A 23502-nucleotide genomic window follows, 5' to 3' on the forward strand; every position below is an offset into this window, starting at 1 on the left:
TAACCTACGACGCCATGGGGTCAGACAAGTACGCCGACTTCCTGCCTCCCGCGAACCGCGCCAAGAACGAGATGGTCCTCAGCAAGGGCCTCGAGTCCCTGCGCATCGCTGAAGAAGCGGGCGTCACCATCTGCCACGGCTCAGACCTCCTTGGTCCGCTGCACGAGGAGCAGAGTAGGGAGTTTGGCATCCGAGCGCAGGCTTTGAGCAGCAAGACGGTCTTGCAGGGTGCCACGGTCAACGCAGCGAAGCTTTTGCGGCAGGACAAGTTCCTGGGCCAGATCAGAAAAGGGTTTGCGGCTGATTTGCTCATTTTGAACGGCAATCCGCTCGACAATGTGGCTATTTTGGATGAACCCGAGAAGACGGTTTTGGCAGTCATCAAGAATGGACGGGTGTATGCCAGTCGATGGGGCCAGTTGCCTCGGGATATTGCCTCAACCCAGAATTTGATTGAGTAACGTCGTCCAACTCCTCAACGGGCTGTGATTCGGATACCTTTGTCATACTATAGGCATCATCCGGCCAAACTATATACTGTGCTACTCCCATGTTACTACATGCCATGCGTCGACCCCGTCCCACAGCCGGGTCCTCGGAGCGATGGGATGTGAAGAAATTGACAGCTTGCGATGCATGGGCCAGATGGAAAGTTCCGCATACTTACCGACGCAAGTGGCCAGGGGTAATTACAAGCCAGAGGTCGTATTGGTCGGGTAATCCTTGGTTATATTGCTCTCCCGCCCGCGTCAACTATTAATTTTCTCTTTGTTACACTCGAGCAAGTCGCTTCTGTTAAGCTCGCTTTGCCTATGGTGGCTTTTTCCTGAGGAGTTGAGCCACTTTGGCCTTGGAGGAGCCCATGCAGCCGGGCAGGCTGTGGGGTTTGATATTAAATAACGAAGGATTATATTGCTAGATCCATCACTGCCACCATGGTGGTGTGCCCTCAATTTCCACCCGACTAGTCCTTGTGCATGGAAAGCAAGGAAGGCTAAAAGCCATTGTTATGGCTTCAGCTCACGTTAGATATTTTCACTTTTCGGGTTGTGATATGCCGTGGTCAACCGGCTCCCGCCTCTCGAGGCCTCGCGTTTGTCCCCTGCTGCCGTTCTATTTGTTTTATTTTTCCCTTCTTTCATGATGGCGTGAAGAATTTGCATACATTATGAAAACTGACGTAAGCTCAGCAAATCGACGCTTCTAAACATAGAACGTACGTGGCTCCGCGAGAAGGTTGTCAAAGTTGGACATGTCGCACACCCATCGATGGATAAGCGCCAAGCAATCGAAGAAAGTCGGCCGCAAGTTTTGATGGCTTATCGTCTCCGCCATGGGATGATAGTCATACTAGAAGTCGCTTGTTAAACTGATGATATTTTACGGTTCGCCGCGCGGTTGCGCCACCGGCGGAAAAATAAAGGCTAATAATCGTATTTCCAGCAATTATTACAGCGATTATGGTGCTATAGGTCTAGATCATGCTGGATCATGCCATGGCTAAGAAAAAAGCACAAGTGACAATGAGGCATATAAGATCAAGATATTTCCCACGAACAACAAGACTGGTAGAGCGGCAGGCCAGACAAAAGCTTCGTCTTCACTGCTTCCTGCATTACAACAACTACCTCCTCTCGAGGCAGTTTAGGATCGAACTTTTCTCATCCTTTGGTACCGGTATCCAGGATGTTGTTCAGGACTGCTCTTGGTTTTGCAGCCATTGCTGCTGCAAGTGTTCCCATTGCCGCGGATGATTATGTCAAGGCTCTCGAGACTAGATGTTTGTGAACACTCCTCCCCCCCTTCGAATACACGAACTCAACTAACTATCGCTAGGGGGCGGTGCTCGTATATCTAACACGGACTTTGCCAACATGAGGTATTACGCCCAGCACTCTGCCGCCGCATACTGCAACATTGGTACCCGTGCCGGCCAGCAAATTACATGCGGAAATAATGCCTGTCCTCTTGTCGCGCAGAACAGGGCCAAGGTGGTGACATCTGTAGTGTGAGTTCCTACATTTCTGATATATAAAGGTAATCTTATTCTAACTCCCCCTAGCGGTGGTCTTACCGGAGCTGGTGCCTATGTAGCCATTGACCACGTCCGCCGGGAAATCGTCGTGTCTATTCGTGGTAGCAATAATATCCGCAACTACATTACCAACCTCATCTTTTCCTGGAGTGATTGCGACTTTACAACAAAATGCCAAGTTCATGCCGGCTTTGCCCAGGCCTGGGACGAGATTAAGGTCGCTGTTAACAAGGCTATTACGCTCGCCACAAGGGGGAAACGTCAATATGCTGTTGTATTTACCGGACACTCCCTCGGAGGGGCTGTAGCAACTCTTGGCGCAGCCTACCTTCGCCGTAGTGGTCTGCACGTCAGGCTCTATACATATGGATCCCCTCGCGTTGGTAACGACCGGTTCGCAAGCTGGTTCTCCAACATACAGGGCGGCCAGTGGCGCGTTACTCACGAAGATGATCCTGTCCCCCGCCTGCCCCCCAGCTTCTCTGGCTACCGCCATATTACCCCAGAGTACTGGCTTTCTGGCGGAAACGGCGGAAACACCTACAAGACGGACTATACCATCGCTAACGTCAAGGTCTGCGAAGGCATCGATAGCACCCAGTGTAACGCAGGTCGCGATGTCACCGATATCAACGCTCATCTATACTACTTTGGTGCCATAGCTTCCTGCGCCCCTTCCTCGTTACAGCTAAGAGATGCCGACGGACAAGATGATCCCTTGCCCAAGGACGTTAGCGAGCGCCTTGCTGATTGGAGTCGAAAAGACCAGGAGTTTGCGAAGAATGAAAATATCTAGGGGGTTGATCATTGGCTTCCTAGGTAGCAAATACCAGGTGTGGCATTCATTTCATTTCTACAACATCGACCTCTTGCGGCTAAGGCTCTTGTATGAGTGGACCAGGAGTCGATACAGGTGCGTGATAATGGCAGGACTGGAGCGCCAACCATGGCCCCTGCCGGTCCCCAAGTTATGCATCCAGAAACCATTCTGTACATCTTGAAATCGCTAGTGAGCCCAGCACGGGAATACAAACGATAAATGACCAGTTAAGCAATCATGCTCAGGCGAAGGTCTGTACTCGTGAAATGGGAGTGACTGTCATTATGGGACCAGTGACGCTGCAGTTGTCTAGGGTAAGCGCGGCTGTTCCGACGCCGCTTCGTAGTTTTTCCAATAATCACAACCTACAAACTTGCATTTCTGGTTGGAAATATCGGCGTTGGTTGCTGTTGCGTACTGAAGCGGGTTGATCAGGTGGTGTTGGGATGTTGTGCGTTGTCGACGGTCAGGTGAAGGTGCCATGCACGTGGCAGGAAAGCTGGGAAGAAAAGAGTATTGTGATTATAAAAAAAGGGTTCAGGACAGTATTATCTTTTATTTTTCTTTTCTACTTTTGTTATCACCCCCTCTCTTTTTATAATATTGCTTACTCTTCCAATACACGGAAAAATCTTTTCTAAAAAAAAAAATACACAACGCTCTCGGTATCGAAAGCCGTCGCAACACACGTCAACCTCACACCTCAAGCTCATCGCATAACCCCCTTAGTCATCCGCTTTCCATCTTTAATCTCACCCCGACTTGGCTGCCTCATCACTACCATCAACGCCCCAACAACAAACCTAGCCGTCGGCCGGAAAACCCACTCCCAGATCTGGAAGCCTCCCTCATCCACCATGAGCATGAGCTGCCAGAGCCATGCCCAGCCGCAATGATGCAGCTCCCACGTGGGTGCCGCCGACCTGGTCCCCCGAGCCGTCCATGGGCGTGTTGCCGGTCATCACCAACCCAGAGGACTATCCCGACCGCGCGCCCAGAAGCAACGCTGCAACGGCAGCCTCGGCAGCCGGTGTCCGGGCCTTGAGCGCCCAGCTCGTTGCCTTCTACTCTCGCGCCCCGGCAAAGGCCTTCTTTCGGACCCGCGTGGACTACCTGGCGTATGCGCGGACCGTCCACCACCAGCAGCTCAAGAGCATGTTGGACGCCGTCGCCAAAGATGGCTCGGCTTCGAGAACGAGGGTGTTTCTACGGCATGCCTGGATTTGGATGAGGAGCACGACCCCAGGGGTGCTCACGTCGGCCATCAAACAACAGGGATGGAGCGTCATCCCGCATCAGATTCTTCCGCCTCTCATTGCCAACGTCGGTGTCGGCGCAGTTTTGTACACTAGTTATCTACATATTCTCGGGCACTTGCACGAGGAGAGCGCAAAGGCGACCACGCGCGTCTACCCGCCGCCATCGCCAACGCACACATTCACAGCAGGCTTCCTCGCTGGCGGCCTCCAGAGCGTTCTCGCAGCACCCCTAGATGCGCTCCAAGCGCGGTATGACCATCACGACCTGATGCCCAGCGACGGCAGTAACCGGCCCCGAAGCATGTGGACTTTTGGCGCGGAGAAACTGCGAGAGATTGGCCTCCGGGGCATCTTTGCCGGCTGGGGACTCTCGTTTGCAAAGGACAGCCTGGGCAGCGCCGTCTTCTTCAGCATGTTTGAGTACGTCAAGGCGCAGGGGTACTACCGCTTCGTGACGTGGTACTACGGCGGACTGGGCCAGGACATTGTCGACTTTCTCGCCATGAAGCGGCCGTCGCAGCAGGACCGGGACAGCCAAGTCACCGTCATTCGACCGCACTACGCAATAGAGCCCATGTTTCTATTCATTGCCGGGTTCAGCGCGTCATTTTCGCAGCAGCTTCTCCTCCACCCCTTGACGCACTTCCAGGTCAAACACTGGGACCACTTGGAGGACCTGGATGAAAAGGCCGCCAGGTATAGGGCGGCGAGGGCGGCGAATCCAGACAAGCCCCAGCGACCGTGGAGGATGCTTCGAGCCTACTATCACGCGTACCAGGAAACGTGGGCTGGGTGCACGGCTGAGGCGGCTGCTGAGGGACAGGGCCTGACGAGGTGGTTGTACCGTGGCTTTTGGTGGAACACGATTAGACAGGTTCCGAGCACGAGTGCAGGGTTGATTATTTTCGAATTGATACGGCGCAAGTATGGATATGGGGCGGATGAAGTCCGCATCACAAAGGACGGCTACGACATCTTGCTCAATTAGATTAGACCGGGGGGATCGACTTGGTTGCGTAGACCGTGTATGTGTGAACGTGTTGCCTGGCTTGGGTTGTTGCCCTTGCATGTCTGGGCGACGAGCCGGTTGGCTTGACCTTTTAAATGTATATATGACCTCATCTCGACATATCTGTTCACCAGACATATGCATAGCAAACATGGATACAGCATAACACACTTGCCAAGTACGAAATAACAGTCCCCTCCTGCGCTATGCAATATATACATTATATGTAAGTTACATACTATCGTCGGTGGTGGCAGTAGCGACCTGCCGCATTCTATCTAGTGCTGCTGCTTCGCGGCCCATCATCACCTTTCCATACACATCCACATCCACATCCACATCCACCTTGACCAGAATTACCACCGCTTGCAAGCCCTGCTTAAGAAGCATACTCACTCGTCTATAGTCCAATGGTGAAATTCTCATCCGCAGCAGCCCTGCTGCTCATCTTGCGGGCCGTCGCCGACCCCAAACCCCAATACCAGCGCCTCCCTTCGCTCCGAGACCAAGCCGCTCTCCAAGATGAATGGACAGCCCAACGTAAAGCCTCCATTCCGAGACTACTACAAAAGCACAAAATAGACGCATGGCTTGTACTTTTCGCCTCCCTCTCGCCTTGCCCTCTCGCCAGGACAAGTCCATGTATAGAGACAGACGTCTAACCTCCCCGCTCACCCCCTCCAGATCAGCCAGCGTGAATACGCCGAAGACACAGTCTTTTGGACCCTCAAATCGGCAACTCAGTTCTCCGCACGTCGCCGGACAACAAGCCTATTCCTTGCATCAACGCCCGACAAGTCTCCAACGGCATATACCTGGATCGACAACACGCCCCGAGTATGGGACGAGCTCAAAGCCCTCCTCGAGAAACACCAACCCTCCAGCATCGCCATCAATGCTCATCCCGAAATCGCATTCTCCAGCGGCCTCCACGCGGGTGAGTACAAAGCCATTTCCACCGCGCTCGGCGAGAAATGGACATCTCGATTCGTCGTCAATCCCCTCCTAGGCGTAGAGTACATCGGCACCCAAATCCCCGCTCGCATTTCCTGGTACCGCAAACTCCAGGAGACGGCGTGGGCCATCATATCTGAGGGCTTCAGCTCGTCCGTCATCACGCCCGGCAAAACCACCACGGCAGACGTAGAATGGTGGATGCGAGACAAGATCCAGTCGCTAAACTACACGACCTGGTTCCAGCCCGATGTGTCCATCGTGTCGGAGGATTCGCCCTGGCCGCAGGACAAGAAGGACGAGCGGGCCATCCAACACGGGGATTACCTGCATGTTGATTTTGGCGTCACGGCCATGGGTATGAACACCGACACGCAGCACTTGGCGTACGTGCTTTTCCCGGGACAAGCGGAGGACCATGTCCCGCAGGGGCTGAAGGATGGTTTGAAAAAGGGCAACAGGCTGCAGGACATGACGAGGAAGCACATGAAGCCCGGCACGACGGGGAATCAGGTCCTCAAGGCGATTAGGGAGGAGATGGCCCAGGAGGGGCTCGAAGGCAAGATTTACTGCCATGCCATTGGGGATTGGGGGCATTCTGCAGGTGCAGTAATTGGTAAGAAGGCTTTCTTCATTCTTTTTCTTTCTTTCTTCTCCCCCCGCAGCCACTGACGGGATTAGGAATGACCAACTTACAAGACAGCGTCCCCCATATTGGAGACCTTCCTCTCCTAGACCACACTTGGTACAGCGTTGAACTCCTGGCGGATCACTTTGTGCCGGAGCTCAACGCTTCTCTCAAATTTCCACTTGAGGAAGATGTTTACTGGGTTGAAGACGGCAAGGGGTCGGGAAGTTTTGAATGGGTCTATGGACAACAAACCAAATTCCATCTAATCCATACAACTGTGGGTGACAAAAACGGAGCCACAGAGGAGCTTTGAGAATGACCCTGAATAAATCGGTTGCACCTTGTCTTTTGGTGACTATCTTCATCCCGGTTCCTCATACTACTGGCGTCCCTTGCCGCTGCGTACATACCGCCCAACATGTGCGCAACAAAAGAGAAAAAGTGAGTGGCCGTGATGACACACATCTTTCCAAAGGTGAAGGGCAGTCAATACGCAATTGACTGGCCCTCAGCCTCAATTATGTACGATACGCAAAGATGCCGCTTTGAATGGACAACCTGGTAAGATGCTGCCAATCTCTGTTCCCGCCGACCAAGAAGCCGTTCCGAAGCATCGGGCTATACTGAAGAACCAAGCAGGTACCCCTAGGTCAGCAGGTTGTGCAACTCTCCAGAGGTTGGCGTCCAAACATTATCATCACAGTCACGTCAGGCCGTATGAATATCAAGAGCGAGTAATGAACAGAAAAATGTCGTCAATCAAGTCCTACAACCTCCCTGCTTCCTCCCATCGCACACCCTCCGTCCCTTCTGTATACATGCCACAGGTACACCTGTCACCCGATCCCACCCCAACCGTGCAAAAGATCCTTAAACTCCATTTGCAAAAAGAACCCAAAAAAAAGAAGAAAAAAACGAAGAAGGAAAAAAACTACATCCAGATTTGAGGTGTTCTCGCGCATTCGCTACTCGAAGAAGCACCATGAAAACAATGTCAAGCTGGCCAAGCCTAATGCCAAAATCATCAGCCTCGTCCAGAGGGGCCGCCGGAATCCGCCTGCTGCTCGCGATCTTGATTTTGCTTCTTGTCTTTCCGAGCTTTAATGACAAAGTCGGCCATTATTTGGATGTGATCAGCCGGGAAGTGCCAGTTGGGGAAGGCAGGCATTCTCTTTAGATATTCAGCATCCGGGGGGCCAAGCAGTTCCACAACTTCCAACGTGTTTGTCGAATACCAAATGTAGTCAATGACATCAGCAAACCCGGGTGTGTAGTTGGTGAAGGGCATCTCGTCTGCTGTCTTCTTTGTGTGTGCATATGCATCCCTCAGGCTGAAAGGATGCTCGATACCATCCCGAGTGAAGCTGCCGTACTGGTAGCTGGTCAATTCCAGGTGGTCGGGGGGAACTCTGCCCATGGACATGAGGTCGTACACAGATGAGCCCTCGGTTGAGTTGAAGTCACCACACACTAGGAGCGGTATATCGGTGTTGGTCCGGTACTCTTGGCTTGGACCAGGTTCTGCTTGTGGCTCTGGAGCCTCGGCATCATCTGGCAGAGGTACTGTGATCATCTTTTTGTCCTTGACCGCTGGCCACCTGGCATACTTCTCGGCCAGCTTGGTAACGTGCTCCATGAGGATACCGGTCTGAATGACCTTGACATCTGCCAGAGCAGAGTCCCACGTAAGATGCACATTGACCAGGATAATACGAGCTCCAGTGAGGCGGGATTCAAAGAAGCAGATGACGGCAATATTGTCCTTCGGCATTACTCTGTTGAACACGTCGTGCTGGTTCTTCATATCAGGTCGGTTGATGGCGATGCTGGCAAACTCGATAAGTTGCTTATCCAGCAGGATATACTTGCTTTGCTTGTAGAAGACTGCGCATCCGTCTACCGTCTGGGCATCCTTCTCCGACATGGTCTTGGCGCGCGACTTGGGCCAATGGACACCCTTGTAATCCATCTGCGCCAGCTCAGGGCTCAGGTCCTCCTTGAAAGCATCTGTCGATACCTCTGCAAGCTCAAGAAATCGGCATCTCTCAATCGCAGCTCATCCAAAATACAACTCTTGCGATATTCCCAGTTCAACGCATTCGTAGGCGTATAGCCATATGTTTGCGGGGGTGGCATATTTATCGCATAGCACATTCCAGGAGAATACCTTGATTCTTTCCAGGTTCGGAGAAACGTCCTCTTGTACGATGATTTCCTTTCGAGGAGACGGGGGTTCGGGAACTAATCAGAACAGGCTCTCGTTAGTATTTCAAAAAAAAAAAAAAAAAAAAAAAAGAGCTCTGCATCAATTTTTGTCATCTTGTCCATGAGAAAAATGGACGGCATCATACATACCTGGTGCTCCCTCTTTCAGCGCATTAATCACACTCTTTGTGCCCTTTTCCATGATCTCTTGCTTCCAGCCAGGGTCCAGGGGATTCCCCTCAATTCCCAGCATTTCCAACTGGTGGAGCGAGCCGAGTTCGAACGGAAGATCTCGGATTTCATTGTTAAAAAGTAGTAGGGTCTTGAGGTATGTACACATGCCGAGTTCGGCCGGCAGCTCGGTTATTTGGTTGTACGAAGCGTCGAGATGGCGCAGCTGCCTTAGCTCACCGATAAGCTTGGGAAGTCGGACGAGCTTGTTCGAGGCTATGAAGAGCTCGTTCAAAAATTTGTACTGAAACAGCTCAGGTGCTAGATTTCGAAGGCCTTGACCAGACATGTCCATGTTGTGCCAATCTTGTCGGTTGGATTCCTTGTCGACCACGTACGGGCGTCTCCGGTCCTCGGGATCGTTCTCTCCGTCTGCTTGGGTCCGTCCGCTCGCAGGAGGCGGACCCCCGATGCCTCTGTTTTCAGACGCCTTTAGCCTCGCGTAGTAGTGAGGCTGCTGCTGGTCGGTCATGGCAGAATGGGCTCGCTCCGCCTCCTTCTGCATACGCAACTGTTCCTGCCACATCTCGTTCTGGGATGCTTGGCCGCCGCCGCTTCGCTGGTTGGCTGCGTGTCCGTTTGACAAGACACTGGAGCTGAAGGCGTTGGGGGTCGAGAGGCCGCTAGACCCAAAGGACGTGTGGTGGGCGAGGCCGTTCGCTGAGGGCATCCCGTGATCATGCTGAAGGCCTTGGTGGTGCTGGGGCTGGGTTTGATGCTGATGCTGAGTGTGCTGTTGAAAGCTGTAGAGCATATTCGGCATTCCTCGACCCGCCCCATTCAGCCGGGTATTGTGCCCCTGCTGATGGTTTTGGGAGTACATGCCGTCGAGGGAGTTCCCAGCAGACAAGGTGCAAGTCAAGTGTATTGGCCTAGGGCTTGCCGGTGCACGACGCGGCAGCGAGTACTGGTCTGCTTTGCAGTGCCAGCTTTTTGTGTTAGCGAAGAGATATATATGTCGATTCACCGAGGCTCAGCCGCGACAGCATCGGTGTTTTGATCGGGAGCTGTTGGTGCGAGGGTTCTAAAGCTACTGGGGGGTTGTCGAACAGTAGGGTGGTTTTTCGGTAGCCGTCCGCGTGTTGATGAGAAGAGAGGGTGGGATATGAGGCTCGCGTTTGCGCATGGGCTCGGGTAAGCCAGGACTTTTGCATATGCCGCCGTGAGAGCCCAGAGCTGTTGTGTGTGTCGCGCGCTGGCGCTCAATGCCACATCGGAGGTGGAATAGGAGGAGGAGGTTGGTGGAGTCGCGATGGGATGCTTAGGTCGGCGAGGTCGAGATGTTTTTTTTATTAATTTTTTTTTTGGGCCCAGATGCTAACGTCGAGTCGCCAAGCGCGATGAGTGGTGAGAAGCCCCAATCCTCAGCTGTTTGTTCAGTTTGGGAGTATGCTGTGACAATGGGAGAGAAACAGTTAGCTTGACTTGCCCTTTGAGGGTCATGACACGAAGCCAGGTTTAGGATCCGGCAGCTCAACAAACCCCTGCAACATGATATGGGAAGGCACATACAATAACGATTGGATGGGATGACGTGCTATAATCATTGAATAACCCAACAGATACTTTGGCAGAATAATAGTGGTCGATATCGAAGCGATAACCCAAGATCGTCGTTCTCTCGTTTGATGCTGGATGGCACCGGCGACAATCTGCGTTGGAGCAGCCGTTGGCCTGGTCACGTGCAGCGTCAGGACCGCAGGGGGGCCGTGCGTCGAGTCAGCCAAGGTCACGTGTGAGTTGATGATGGGTGCTTAAAAGGGAGATCGGTTTGATCTGGGAGATGGACGGCATTTCTTGTTGCATGACTACAAATCTTTCAGGAAAATCGTGCAACGGGCGTTTGCGTTGATTGACAAAAGATCGCAACGCTCATTAGCGACACATCTGCAATGACGTCTACATCCAATAAGCTGCATGGCAGGAACAGCAGTTAGCATGAACAACTTGGCATGATATCCCTGCGCTCTGGGCCCGGCCGGAACATCAAAACGACAGCACTCTGACAAAAGTATTCACAATGCCTTGATCGGACAGTGGCAGTACGGCTTTCCGGCTAAGCAAGCACATCAAAAGCCAGCAGATTGTTTTGAACATGTGCGGATTTCCAGTTCCAAGCTCGTGCCCAGCTTGACATCTTGGCAGCAGCTCGAGATTGGCGAGAAGACGGATGTGACCCGGCCAACATGTGAACTTGGCCAGATCAAGGGGCCTTGGCATTGGAACAAGTTGATGACTAGAAGCTTGAGCCTCGTCCATGCACAAGCGTGTTTTCAAGCTAACTACTACAACCAACCTTTGGGTGTTGTGCACCCCGACCTTGAGAGGCGGATCCAGCACAGACAATAATGCTGAATACTCCATGTCGAGTCGAGTACATTCATACTTTGATTGATCAACACTGAATTCGCATGCACCCGGGGCTCAAGACCCTCAGCACATGTATAGAATCGGCTTCATTGCGAGGATCGAGTCCCAGTTATTGGGCATCAGCTTCTTAGGCGTCTACTTGGGGCTGACGAAGAGGATAAAGTGCAGCTCCTTGTGCAGAGTGAGACGAATGAAGGAAAATGAGCTCCGACAGCACAACTTACAAGGCTCCAATTGTCTCCTCTCTGCTTGGTCTCAGTACGATTCTGGCCCAGCCACTGCAACCCCCCAGAGGTCCAATATGCACCAACGATGAGTCGCGATAGCAGGCTGAGGCGTGTAATGATGGCTATTCAAGCGCAATGAATGACAATCATGAATGTGAGTTTTAGATTTTGCACCAACTAGCGCTTGACCAGCGCCGCTATTTCTTCTACTCTTGTCTTCTTCTCCTTTTTTTTTATTCTTTGTGCGCGAGGTTCCAGACCCCGTCAATTGACATTTGCGCATGTATAACTCTGTGCTCCAACGCAAGACGCACAAGACGCGACATTTTATATAAAGCATAATAGTTTGTTCATTCATCAACCCCACCATCAGTGGTAATGACTTGGCCCTCGTATCACAGTGTAGTGAGTGTCACCCGTAATGACAAGCTCGTCTGTTCGATCCAGGCCGCGGGCAAATAACAGTTGTTCTGGTTTTGCCGGCATTTCCATTCAGTTGGAACAGTTTTCAAAATGGAGCATAAAGGCTCCGTTTATACTAGTACTACTGTCTTTTTGCCGGTTAAGAACGCGGAACAGCTTTCGTGGGGTTGGCAAAGCTTCAACCAATACTACCACAGCTGGTGCCCCACTTTTCGAGGCTCCTTTGCGGCAAGCTCACATGAAAGTGCCACACAGTAGTTGCCCCTGAACTAAAACAACTTGGAAGTCAGCAACGCCCACCATTCAGGTAGTCTCCTTTATTATCTCACCCAGACGTTCTTGTCCAAGTCTACCATCGCGGCTGCTTTCTTAGACCGCCCGGCAACACCGAGCACCCGGTTCCGCAGAGACCCTGGCTTCTTGAATTGGTCCAGCTTCTCTTACAAGGCGAGCATCCTCTTGATCCACCACTGTGGGAAGTGGTTGGTTGAGTCTGGTCAACGGTGGGAATAGGCACGCTATAGTTACGCTTGGACCGCGACGGATCCGTGACCTCTGGCGAAGCCTTTTTGATTCTTTGTTGTACATACGGCTCAACGGGCAAGCAGACCCCTGCACTAAGATACCGGGTCGCCCTTTGACGAGGACTCCACGAGGTAGCCAATCTCGGCCGAGCCCATGAGTTTCAAAGTTGTATTTCTCAACGCGGCCGGCATGACGCCTGTGCCGATGCCTGGCCAGCATCAGACGTCTCGACTACCCAAGAAACAACCGCGTCACTCAAAGCCAGGCCAAGTATCTCGTCGCTCGGGCTCAGCGTCGCCTCCGAACCGTCACAACCCCCATGCCAATCGTCGCTCAGGCCACTCGCGCACGTCGAGCGGGAGCCGGGCGAGTTGCTCTTGTTCTCACGAAACCGCCCTGGTAGCGGACCGCCCCGCTGTGGCCGCGGGGCACAACTACTCAGCCGCCAACTTGGCCAACTCTACCAACTCTCGGACGCACCGCTCGTTTCATCCACCATCGGCCTTCATTTCCTTGTCAACATCCTTCGTCGGTGCTTCCACCAAGTCCAGCTCTCTCAACCCGCCCCGCCATCGCCATCGGCATCGGCATACAGCAGATGGTCCGCATGGAGTCGACGTAAGCAATGCTTCTCCTCCTCCTCCTCCTCCTCCTCCTCCTCCTCCTCTCAGCCTGCGCTCCGTGCCAGATACTTCATCTCGCCTCCTAACAATCGCCCGCAGATGAACATCTCCGCCCTCAGTGCTGAGTCGGTATCATCCGCCAGCGGCACGACATCCCTCTCGGCCCGCACCACCATGACCTCGGACAACCAGGGGCCGGGAGATAATTTGTTGTCGTCGAGGCCATTTATCCAGCGAAATGGCCGGACGTACCTCAACGACACCTCCCTTCCGTACCCCCTACCGTCAGACCTAACCGAGCTGCACCGCCAGTCGCTGCGAACGCTCCTCCTCATTCAGCTGTTCGGGGCTCCAGTATGCTCACCTGCTCTCACCAAGAAGCCTCCACAGCGCGTGCTTGAGGTTGGGTGCGGCTCTGGATTTTGGAGCATGATGTGCCACAGATACTTCAAGGAGAGGGGCCACGGCAGCATCTGTTTCACCGGTATTGACGTTGCCCCCCTTTCGCCAGGAAGCGCCAACCTGACAGAGGATGCCACGCAACCCGATCCAGATATGCGGTGGAAATTTGTCAATCACGACCTTCGCCAATTGCCTTGGCCAGTGCCGTCAGAAGAGTACGATTTGGTCATGGTCAAGGATATGAGTCTGGCCATGACCAACGCACAAAATCAGCTCTTCATTGACGAATACTTGCGATTACTACGACCGGGGGGCACGCTGGAAATTTGGGAGTCTGATCATCTTATTCGCATGCTCAGGCCGCACGTGCCTGGGTCCGCTGCTACCGCCGACGATGCGGAGGAGCAAGAAGCCGCTTCGAGCCTCGGCGCATACGTCATGTCCTCCAACACGCCGCTATCCGCGCCTCTCAACAATTTTCTCGTCGAGTACAACACTTGGCTGACGCGGGCTCTTGAGAATCGTGACCTCAGTGCCGTGCCGTGTACTTTGATACAACCCATACTCCTTCAAGAATCTGAGACCGTCACAGATGTCAAGTCAAGGCGACTAGCAATCCCCTTGAGTGAAGTGCGCTGGGAACGTGAGGGCGTCGGCGGCGTCGTGACTCGAGATGGCAAGCAAACGGGGGAAGGGAGAGGAAAGGACCAGAAGCCAGAGCGCACGCTGACGGCGGGCCAGATTGCTCTACGAAAAACGGCACTGTTAACTGTTGTCCAACAAGTGCAGGCACTTGAGCCAATCTTGAGGGAAGTGAGTGGGAAGAGCCAGGATGAGTGGGATGTGTGGTTGGGCAAAATGATGAGTGATTTAATGAGCGAGAGCGGCGCAAGCTGGGGGGAGTGTCTCGAGGTTGGGGCGTGGTGGGCAAGGAAGAGGAAGAGAGGCCAAGATTTGTGAAATTGGAGGGAAACGAGCGGAAGAAAAGAGTAATGTGGCATCCATGTCGGCATGCCTTGTAAGCAGGGGTTACAACGTTTCCTTTTTTTTTTTCTTTTTTTTTTTCTTTTTCCATCGGCACCGGCACGCCATGTAGGGATATGGGGATATTTTGGCCAATTATTTCGTGTTCCAGCTTTTTTTGTCTTGGACAATGAACCATTTCAACCAGTGAGGCGCCTGAAGTTCGTTTTGGATTAACTGATGATGAGCAACGTCTTTTTTTTAATTCTTTTTCTCAGGTGTCGATAGCACTTAGAGTCTAAGATGGGACTCGCCATATATATACTTTGATTTCTATCATGTGCTATACAATCTCAAGGATCAATTATGCGTCTACATCATACCGCTTCCTCAGTGTGCGGTACCGCTTGAGGTAATACCTATACGCGTGCCTCGTCAGCGGAATCATACATTGGCCGTGAAAGCATTCCTTTCGTGGAGACCAAAAAGCCCCGGAGCAGCGAATATTATATATCCGAGGGCGTAGATAAAAACCAGAGACCTCACGGATGTGGTAGGATAGAACTTGAACTGAAACGAGGACGGAGCTTACAATGCCTCTATTTCTATCCATTAAAAAAAGTCAGCCGCGGTGTTATCGAAGAGACGAAAATAGTAAAAAAAAAAAGGGGGGGGCGGCCAATAGACGCACCTTTTTTAACGTATTCCGCTTGTGCAATGCCAGCCCGAATCTTGTCCTCGTTGCGCTCAGCGGCGCGAGACATGAATGCCTTGTGTAGGCGCGGCTGAAAATACCGGTATCCCAGGGGGTATTCCCTGCCAAGATATAACAGCTCTGTGGAAATCCATCAGTCAGTTGCATCTTCAGTTTTGCTCATAATGACACGGCGTGTATTCCATCTTGTAGCCCCGGGGGTGTTGGCGCCGAGTCTCGTGCACGAAACTGTTCTCCTGCACCGCCGTCCATAGACGAGCCGGTAGGGGGCATACGTACCCTTGTAGATGTTAATTACTTGCCTTCTCAACTCGGGATTAGGCTGCGCCATGTCGTTATGTATGCACCGGGCAGCGCATACCGTTTCCCAGCGCAGACAGGCGGATGATGTATGATGTAGTGGTGAAGCCCCAAGTATCAATTGATGTAGTGCTAATAGCTGGAAAGTGCGGGGGGAGGGCAGTCGGAAGCAGCTGCAAGGCTACGTCGACCCCCACAATTTCCGGGACCCACGCCTTCTACTATCACGACATCCATCTCCAAGGACATGGCCGGGCTGTTGCTGCGCATCTCGTACAAGAGGCAGCTGGGCTTCTAGGGGGGCCATCATGTCCAAGACACGCCTCGCGCCGGCTCTACAGGTCTTCCAGACGCTGCAGCGATACCCCGTCATCCGACCACGGCGCCTGCCCGACGTGCCTATAGGGTGTGCGTCGCGCGTCTCGGCGCAGGCCGCCCGGCAAAGCATGCTTAGTTTATATCACGACCTGGGCGTCCTCGTGTTTGCGGGCTGCAGTGCTGCGCAGACGGAGAGAATCGGCGACATATTGCGCCAGGTTGTGCGCTGGGGAGGGCCGGGCGGCGCGGTGACGAGACTGTCGTGGACGGCGGTCGATGGGCCGGAGAGGGTGGATGGGTTGACCGCAGAAGATTTCCACGAGGGTCCGGATGAGGCAAATGTGAGGCCCGCCCCCCCCTCTTCTCTGACGACGAATTTCAGCGAGAGACGGGTGGGCTGAGTGCGTGTAGGCGGGTCGGATCAAGCCAGATGCGATACTGAAGCTGGCCTCTTGTCGTTTGCAACAGCTGTTGCGGAAACAAGTCGACAGAGCACCCGGACAGGGAAGGGCTCATTTGCAGGAGGTGCAGGTTGTTGTTCCGGGGCTGCCTGCGCCCAGAGGCACGATATTGGTACGTCTTTTGTCTTTTGAAGCCTTTGACCGGTACTGCGGCCCAACTGACGTTTGTAGCCTGCGGAAACCGGGCCTCGGCAGCTACAAGTCGTTTCGTACGCAATGGTGGGCGTCGACGGTGACGGCGGCCATGCTACAGGGGAGATGTCTCTCTTCACAGTCGGAACAGGAGACTACGTTGGCAGCGCGAGGATAGATTACAGGCTTGTGCAGTCTGATGAGGGAGGGGGAAGGGCGGTCCCGCTGTTGGGACATGGCGGGCTGGGCAAGAGGAGCGGCTTGGGTACGCAGGGTCTGGAGGAGAGATTGGACGAGGCTACGGGTCTGTTGGAGAAGTTGTGGGAGCTGGAGAGGGAGGTTTGGGCACATAGAGCAGCGGAGTATGAGTAGTTTGGCTTTTGGCAGATTGTACGGAGTATTTGTGGTGTGGATAGACCCTGCGTGGTGAGGTGTAAGAGGCACGTGGGTATAAACGACGCAGTTAGGATAGTCCATTGTAATCGAAGATGGCACAATTGGCAACTCGGATAACGCAAGGGATTTTCTTGGGTTGAATACGCCCAATTTAGTCTTTGGCCGGACAATGCCCGCCATCATGGTTAGTATCTGGGACAGGCAGCGGGCGTTGCCAATCATGGGCCGGAGTGGCAGGTGAGATGGATGGATGTTTCATGAAGGCGCTCGAGGATAGGTGAAAGAGTCGCAAGAATGCCATAGCCCGCCCAGCCAATGCAGGCCTCCCAGCACGTACATGTAATATTGGAACATTGGAAGCATTCGACGTCTTCTCCACGGCGGTCCTATCACCGGGTTCGCTCGCACACCACACCACGACACCAACACGGCATGTAGCTGGCAGTGGCAACAAAAAGGTGGTGGGCACATCATATTCCAAGTGCCGAAGCGGGGGTTTCCTCAAAACCCAAATGTGGAGTAGGAAGGCATTCACAGCTCTGGTCCAGTATCCAATGCGATTGTTGAGCGTCCAATGCCCTGGGTATGGCTTGCGGGTGACATGAACTGCAGTATATCCCGCACGTGACGCACCATGAGACCATGATGAGCGCGATATTTGGGCATTTGAGCGGTCAGCCTGGTGAGGGGGGCCCCCCCAGAGACCACGAGGGATGCAGAAATTTTCAGCGAGTCGACGAGTCAGACGATAGACGGCTCCAGAGGCAGAAGCTTGCTTAGTGACGACTTGTGCACACCTTGTGCGCCAAACCAGCCAGAGTCGGCAAGCCACAGGACGGAAATATCTTCCCCGCCCGCCAGCGTCCGGCCGAGAAGCGGCACTGGGGGTTTGTAGGGTACAACGGCACCATTGGCCGGGTTTCGGTCTGTTGGGGGTTTGCGTCGGATCGATGACTCTTTTGGCCTTGCCGAAGCTCAAAGTGAATGCTGAAGCTGAAATCCGCAATGTCTGGCGATTTCAAGGGTGGACCTCGGCCGGGGGCCCGCCAGCGTGCAGATTTGTTCAGATGATGCAGATTTGTTCAGATGATGCAGATTTGTTCAGATGAATTGACAATGAGGTAGGCGAACAGGGTTGCATTGCATCAATTGATGACCTTGGCCCTTCTGAAGATGCAGATGGTCGCCCTCGCTGGCTCAGAAAGGGCGTCTTGAGAGTCCGCCTTGTGTTCCAAAGATGGTTGTTTCAAAGTCAAAAATTGACCCCAGAACTGTGTTGCACTAATGAGCTTGGGAGAGGCAAAAAAAAAAGAAATAAATAACTTACTAATAATTTAATTCCGTCGAGCAAGACAAAACCGACTGGACCAACTGGTTTGGCATCTGGGGAAGAAACACTAGAAGCCACTCCGGCTGTGTCGGGCAGCAAAAGCTTAAACGACGCCACGGTTCTCCATGGCTGCCGCGTGTTTGGCAGCATAGCATGTCGTCTGTGGTTGATGACGCGGTCTATATGTTTTGAAACACTCTGCTTCGTTCGTATACTCGTGCCCATGTGTGCTGCCGACACTGACCCAGCAACATTTGCAAGCACATGTAGAAGCATTGAGACTCCAGCATTTGAGGACCATCATGTAGATCGTTTGCGATGCTCGAGTGTCTCACCATTCCAACGAGGGCGTACTGAATGCCAGACGCTCCAGCTATCCCTGCAAAAGCTGCAAGTTGGGCCGAATACTGGGTGACAGAGGCATATCGAGTGCCTGCTTGAAGACCAACATGGCAGCCTTGGGCGCCGCCTAACGCACCTCCGCACATTCGAAGGGATGCGCGCAATGACTGAATGGCGCCACCGTTGACTGTAATTGCCGCAATGAGCTTATAATAGCGCATCGGCTGGAGCTTCAGTCAACCATCGTCTTGGCACAGAGATGGTTGCCAGATCCGATGCCAGATTCGCACGCTCAAGCTGGTGCCATGACCAACCGAGCCAAGGGATGGGGACTTGCATCTTGTCAACTGTCTGGGTCTGCCAGGCGTTACTTGCCTCTGGTGCCGTCTGGTCGTCCCACATGCGCCAGACATAAGCATTGGCAGGCCGTTGGCCTAGCACTGCCTTCGCTACCAACGTTGGCGGGCCCAAGTGCCAAAGCGGCTCAAGTCTAGTGCTGGTGCAAGTGCTGACTTGCTCGCCTGCCCCGGCCTGCCTTAGCGCCAATTCTCAACTGGACTGGCAACTGGGTCAACTGTAGTGCCAGCAACTGGCCCACTGGCCCACCTGTCTCGTCCACTGCGCTGGTCTCAGCATCCCACCAGACCCGTGCCCTGTGCCGCGCTCCAGCGCTCCAGCGCTGCTCCCTGCCCGTTCCGTTATTGTTTCCATGTACATACGCGCTTGAGGCACCCTGTCCCTTGCTCCATGTGAACAACCGTCCTGCCGTCCAAAAACTGGAACCCGGCTATGTCTGGAAGCAATGAATGGCCCATCCAGCCTATCTTTTTTTTTTCACTTGTTTCTTCGTCTCACTGCCGAGCCGAAAATCTCACTTCTACCCGCCACCCGTTGTCTCCCTCAACCAAAGACATCATCAACCTTCTTGTTTGCTGGTGTCTTGATCGCCTCGCTTTCCGCCAGCATTACTCCGTACGATTCTACCGTTTCCGGCCCCTTCCCGTGGCACACGGGCCATTGTTTTTATTTCTACCGGCCGGCCCTCTTGTATCCCTTTACATCCCACGCTTGCGCACGTTATAAATAAGCTCACCAGGCGTCCTTGCGCACCCTGGCTCATCCACGAATCGAAATCGAAGCGATCGAACCCGCCCTTGCCCTGCCCGCCAGAAAAAAAAACCACCACGAGCAGCCGCAAAAGCTGCTTCTTTTTCTCCTCCACATCTACATATTGCAATCGGGTCACGACGGTCAATACTTTTTTCTGGTTGAAAAACTCATTCTCTTCCTGCTGTCTTTGTGTCTGCCCGCCGTGCCCTTGACCAAGGTTGCTGCGCAGCAGGACACGTGAAGGACCAACTCCAAGAAGCTCTCGCATGCCTCGAGCGTCCGGCCCGGGCAAGCGACAACAAGGCGCCTCTTCAGGCCACCGCGATTCGAGGCACGACAATGGGCTTGTGAGCCCAGCAAAGCGCAACGCTGGTAGAAAGAGTCATGGCCACCAACTCGACGGCTCTGCGAGGACCCCCGACCACAGCGCAGGCCACGCAGGGCCGTCACCATCGCTGCCTATCCTTCCCTTGCATGCCACCGCCCATCCCCATGGATCGTCGTCCAAGAACAACTCTGATGCCGCCGTCGACACCCGCTCCGCTGATTATGTGAGAAGGGACTCGCTAGGTACCTACTCCGAAACCTCGTCCGACTCGTGCCCATCCCAGGCCGGCGCCAACGGCAACGCCCTGATCGAACCAGGCCACCGCCAGATCGACCTCAGTGCCATGAAAAATGTCGACGTCCACAAGGATTCAGGCCCGCTGGACATGGCCGTCACTGTCGTCAAGTCCCTGCCAATGCAGGACACTCTGGCCATTCTCATCATCCTCATGCACGTCCCGCACTTGTCTCTGTCTCTCATCTACGCCTTTTTCGCCTTGGTCACCTTTGTGCCCCCTGTTACCACGAGGACTGGCATGAATATCAATCTGGCCGAGATCCTGGACAGCCACTCCCATACTGTGAATTTCGTCACTCTACTGTGCATCGACTTCTTCTTCTTTTTGATATGGGTGTTTTTGTGGCAGCCCATTCAGGACGGTATCCTCGAATTCGCAAAACCAGTCATTGCCATCACTCTCGGGGGCGGTACCAATGCGAAAGACGGCACCTCCAGAGGTGTCACCACGTGTTTTACTTGGATATTGCTTCATCAGATTATCCGTGCCACCAGGTCCCACTGGGCAAAGTTGGCCCGACACCTTCCAGAGAACTGGCCTTTGCCTACGTTGCTCACCCAGTCATTCGAACCCAAGTCTGTGGCGTATGATAAGAGGAGCACCCACGGATGGATTCAGAGTATATTGGCAATGCATATTCTCACACAGGGCATTGTTCGATATGTGCGCGAATGGTACTTGAAACGCGAAAAGTACAATGCGGCATCCGGCTTGAGCGACCCTGAAGCCGGAAAGTCGTCGTCCCTCGGCAACTCCTCTGCGTCGCTTGGCGGCGGTCACCAGAATAGCTCCCAATCGTTGGAATCCAGCAACGACGCCGGCCTGGCAGGAGCAGATGCCGAGGCCGGCGTGCCTCACCCCCCCACCGCGATAAACTTGACCACGACAAAGAAGCGGCGGAAGCAAAACGCCCAAGTCCGTTTGCAACAGCCGTTATGGGCCGCCGTCGCCAGCACCAAGATTGTGGTTATGAAGGAAATGGAATTGTCAAAGTCGGTCCGGCCGGACGGAATTGTCAACATACACACCAACGAAGGCACAACGTTTGAAAAAAAGGACAGGCAAATATGGATATCGTACATTGGCAGTGACGAGGTATGCTTTAACACGAGTTATTTTCCCGATTTTAAAACAGACATACCGCAGGAACCGATGAAGTCCAACGGGCACGTCAAGACAACGCGGCCGTCCGGGGTAGATTCATCTAAACCATTTTACGTAAGGATAAACAATGCTTTTTGGCAACCTACCCGCATATTTCCAATTGACGAGGTGGAGGAGGAGGACGATGAAGGCAAGGACGACAAGGATGGCAAGCGTGGCAAGCGCATTCGGTGGACAGGCGACATATATGGACTGCGACCAGCGTCCAAATATGTCTGCGAGTTTGTCGACGTGGAAACTGGCGCCGTCATCTTTTCCACAAGCATACGCACCGTCAAGGAAACTCTGCGAGAAGACGACCCGATATCGCCGGTATTCCCCCCAAGCCAGCAGCCTCTTCGACCGGACTCGCCGGCAACGATTCTGCGAACGTCCATTGCGGCCTCGGAGGCGAAGCTCGCCGAAGAAAAGTCTCGCCTCAGGACTTTGCGCAAGGATCTGAAAACAAAGATCAATGCCGTGAGAAAGGAGAATGAACTTGTCGACAACCAGCTCTCCTCGGCAGGCAGCAGCGACGAAAAACACAGGCAGAAAATTCGTCAGCAAGAGACTCAAAGGGCCCAAGCGGAACGCGATACTGAATCATTGACAGAGGAGCTCAAGAATTTCGACACGGCACCGGAACTCTCGGAACGCAAGAAGAAGATGGAAAGGGCGTATGCATCCGAGAAGAAGACATTTGATGCCGAGCAAAAGGAGTTCAAGAGGCACAAGTCTTGTCTGGATGGAGAGGTCAAGACCAAGGAGCTTGAAATGTCCAACTTGAACACTCGACGAAACAAGATAGCGACGCGCATTGCCAAGGTGGAAACAGAGCTGGACAACATCACGGACGCCAACAATCGTGGCGTTGGGGAGGCCGAGCATCGTAACCAACAGCGGGCACTCTGGTTGAGCAATGCGGCTTCGATCGAGCACCGCTACAGCGAACGTCTTACCATGGTCCTCGGCAACAATACGGCCAAGATGAGGCAGTATCAACTCTTGCAGGACCAGATTCAAGCCTTTCGCGTGTACCTGAACTCATCTCCGAACGGCATGCCGGGGGATGACGGTGCTACGAGTGGTGCGCAGCCGCCAGCGTGGAACTCAAACCCTGCCGTGACACCACACTATCCTCCGGGAATATGGCCACACTCTTCCAGCGACCTGATCCCTCCTGTGGCTGCGCCGTCGACACATCCCAGTGCTCCAAGCTGGCAGCCCCCTCCCGCTCCTCTATTCGAGCCTCGCGGAGCCAGGTCTAGGGGCCGCAGTTCCAGCATGCTTAGTGACTTGAGCGGGTTTACGGAACCCAGCGACGAGGGCTCTGTCAAGTCGCCGCCGATTAGCCTTCGCCGGCCGGGACCAGGTCTTGCGGGGCGGAACGGCACAAGTGGTGGTAGTAGCGCCAGTAGCGGTAGCGCCAGTTTTGGTGACCCAGCGAGTCCAAGATGATGACCTGGTAGGAATGCCCGGGCCCCTGCAATCTCTCTGTTCATTGGAGAATAAGCGGTCTAGATGAGAGCGTAAATATATGTGTTTTGGTTCCTTTGCATGCCCTTTTGAATAGTGCGTAACGGTGACTGCGTGACGGCCGGTGGAGAGAGACCAGCAGGTTATATTCTGCAAAACACCTGTACAGAGTATGCGCTGTCTAGCGGTTTGCAGGTTCGTATATTATTAGTGACAGGATGTGACAGGATCGGCTTGCAAGCTCAGCGGACATTTGTTGATGGAGAGGGAAAGGTATAGATGGATCGAATGGCCCCGCCACGCATGAATGTTGCGGTTCCGAATCTCAATTCGAAACAATGAGACAATGCGAGCAACCACTGGAGGCAGTATGGCTTTTTTAGTGTTGGCCCTCGTCAGACACCTATCTACACACTCGGCGGGCACGCAGGTCCCCAGGTACTCGGTAGTTGGGAGTTGGTGGTGGCGCCCGTCCT

General features: G+C 53.6%; 10 protein-coding genes across 11 annotated transcripts; 8 read left to right on the top strand and 2 right to left on the bottom strand.

The window, feature by feature from the left end:
- Window positions 1-14: 14 nt before the first annotated feature.
- Window positions 15-461, top strand: J3458_019013 (uncharacterized protein; the record flags this gene model as incomplete). The annotated part of the gene is made up of 1 exon (XM_066121359.1): window positions 15-461. One exon carries the CDS (start codon window positions 15-17, stop codon window positions 459-461), a length of 447 nt encoding a protein of 148 aa, XP_065973716.1.
- Window positions 462-1686: 1225 nt separating this feature from the next.
- On the top strand, window positions 1687-2831 carry J3458_019014 (uncharacterized protein; the record flags this gene model as incomplete). Its single annotated transcript, XM_007810129.2, has 3 exons — window positions 1687-1780; window positions 1837-2008; window positions 2063-2831. 3 exons carry the CDS (start codon window positions 1687-1689, stop codon window positions 2829-2831), a joined length of 1035 nt encoding a protein of 344 aa, XP_007808320.2.
- A 903-nt stretch (window positions 2832-3734) lies between these two features.
- On the top strand, window positions 3735-5102 carry J3458_019015 (uncharacterized protein; the record flags this gene model as incomplete). The annotated part of the gene is made up of 1 exon (XM_007810130.2): window positions 3735-5102. One exon carries the CDS (start codon window positions 3735-3737, stop codon window positions 5100-5102), a length of 1368 nt encoding a protein of 455 aa, XP_007808321.2.
- Window positions 5103-5533: 431 nt separating this feature from the next.
- J3458_019016 (uncharacterized protein) lies at window positions 5534-7021 on the top strand (the record flags this gene model as incomplete). Its single annotated transcript, XM_066121360.1, has 3 exons — window positions 5534-5716; window positions 5808-6693; window positions 6759-7021. The coding sequence occupies 3 exons, from the start codon at window positions 5534-5536 to the stop codon at window positions 7019-7021; spliced, it is 1332 nt and encodes a 443-aa protein (XP_065973717.1).
- On the bottom strand, window positions 6002-9967 carry CCR4_3 (Glucose-repressible alcohol dehydrogenase transcriptional effector; the record flags this gene model as incomplete). The annotated part of the gene is made up of 4 exons (XM_066121362.1): window positions 6002-6675; window positions 6774-8734; window positions 8876-8949; window positions 9064-9967. 3 exons carry the CDS (start codon window positions 9965-9967, stop codon window positions 7733-7735), a joined length of 1980 nt encoding a protein of 659 aa, XP_065973718.1. The 3' UTR covers window positions 6002-6675; window positions 6774-7732.
- J3458_019017 (uncharacterized protein) lies at window positions 7275-7655 on the top strand (the record flags this gene model as incomplete). The annotated part of the gene is made up of 1 exon (XM_066121361.1): window positions 7275-7655. One exon carries the CDS (start codon window positions 7275-7277, stop codon window positions 7653-7655), a length of 381 nt encoding a protein of 126 aa, XP_065973719.1.
- Window positions 9968-11130: 1163 nt separating the features above from the next.
- On the bottom strand, window positions 11131-11508 carry J3458_019019 (uncharacterized protein; the record flags this gene model as incomplete). Its single annotated transcript, XM_066121363.1, has 1 exon — window positions 11131-11508. One exon carries the CDS (start codon window positions 11506-11508, stop codon window positions 11131-11133), a length of 378 nt encoding a protein of 125 aa, XP_065973720.1.
- A 1037-nt stretch (window positions 11509-12545) lies between these two features.
- Window positions 12546-14848, top strand: J3458_019020 (uncharacterized protein). Of its 2 annotated transcripts, XM_007810133.2 has the most exons (2): window positions 12546-13307; window positions 13412-14848. In XM_007810133.2, exons 1-2 carry the CDS (start codon window positions 12843-12845, stop codon window positions 14672-14674), a joined length of 1728 nt encoding a protein of 575 aa, XP_007808324.2. In that variant the 5' UTR covers window positions 12546-12842; the 3' UTR covers window positions 14675-14848. The 2 variants fall into 2 exon arrangements, with proteins under 2 accessions (XP_007808324.2, XP_065973721.1); XM_066121364.1 differs by having other exon boundaries at window positions 12546-14848.
- A 642-nt stretch (window positions 14849-15490) lies between these two features.
- On the top strand, window positions 15491-17394 carry J3458_019021 (uncharacterized protein). The gene is made up of 3 exons (XM_066121365.1): window positions 15491-16351; window positions 16422-16583; window positions 16643-17394. Exons 1-3 carry the CDS (start codon window positions 16001-16003, stop codon window positions 16973-16975), a joined length of 846 nt encoding a protein of 281 aa, XP_065973722.1. The 5' UTR covers window positions 15491-16000; the 3' UTR covers window positions 16976-17394.
- A 2080-nt stretch (window positions 17395-19474) lies between these two features.
- Window positions 19475-23100, top strand: J3458_019023 (uncharacterized protein). The gene has a single exon (XM_007810135.2). The coding sequence runs from the start codon at window positions 20048-20050 to the stop codon at window positions 23006-23008; it is 2961 nt and encodes a 986-aa protein (XP_007808326.2). The 5' UTR covers window positions 19475-20047; the 3' UTR covers window positions 23009-23100.
- The last annotated feature ends 402 nt before the right edge of the window (window positions 23101-23502 follow it).

This window comes from Metarhizium acridum (assembly GCF_019434415.1).
Source record: "Metarhizium acridum strain ARSEF 324 chromosome Unknown scaffold_555, whole genome shotgun sequence".
NCBI lineage: Eukaryota > Fungi > Ascomycota > Sordariomycetes > Hypocreales > Clavicipitaceae > Metarhizium > Metarhizium acridum.

Coding starts and splice junctions, on each gene's coding strand:
- J3458_019020 (XM_007810133.2), top strand. CDS start 12,843: ATGAGTTTCAAAGTTGTATTTCTCAACGCGGCCGGCATGACGCCTGTG. Junction 13,308..13,411: donor ATGGTCCGCATGGAGTCGAC/GTAAGCAATGCT, acceptor AATCGCCCGCAG/ATGAACATCTCCGCCCTCAG.
- J3458_019021 (XM_066121365.1), top strand. CDS start 16,001: ATGTCCAAGACACGCCTCGCGCCGGCTCTACAGGTCTTCCAGACGCTG. Junction 16,352..16,421: donor AGGGTCCGGATGAGGCAAAT/GTGAGGCCCGCC, acceptor GAGTGCGTGTAG/GCGGGTCGGATCAAGCCAGA. Junction 16,584..16,642: donor CGCCCAGAGGCACGATATTG/GTACGTCTTTTG, acceptor TGACGTTTGTAG/CCTGCGGAAACCGGGCCTCG.
- J3458_019023 (XM_007810135.2), top strand. CDS start 20,048: ATGCCTCGAGCGTCCGGCCCGGGCAAGCGACAACAAGGCGCCTCTTCA.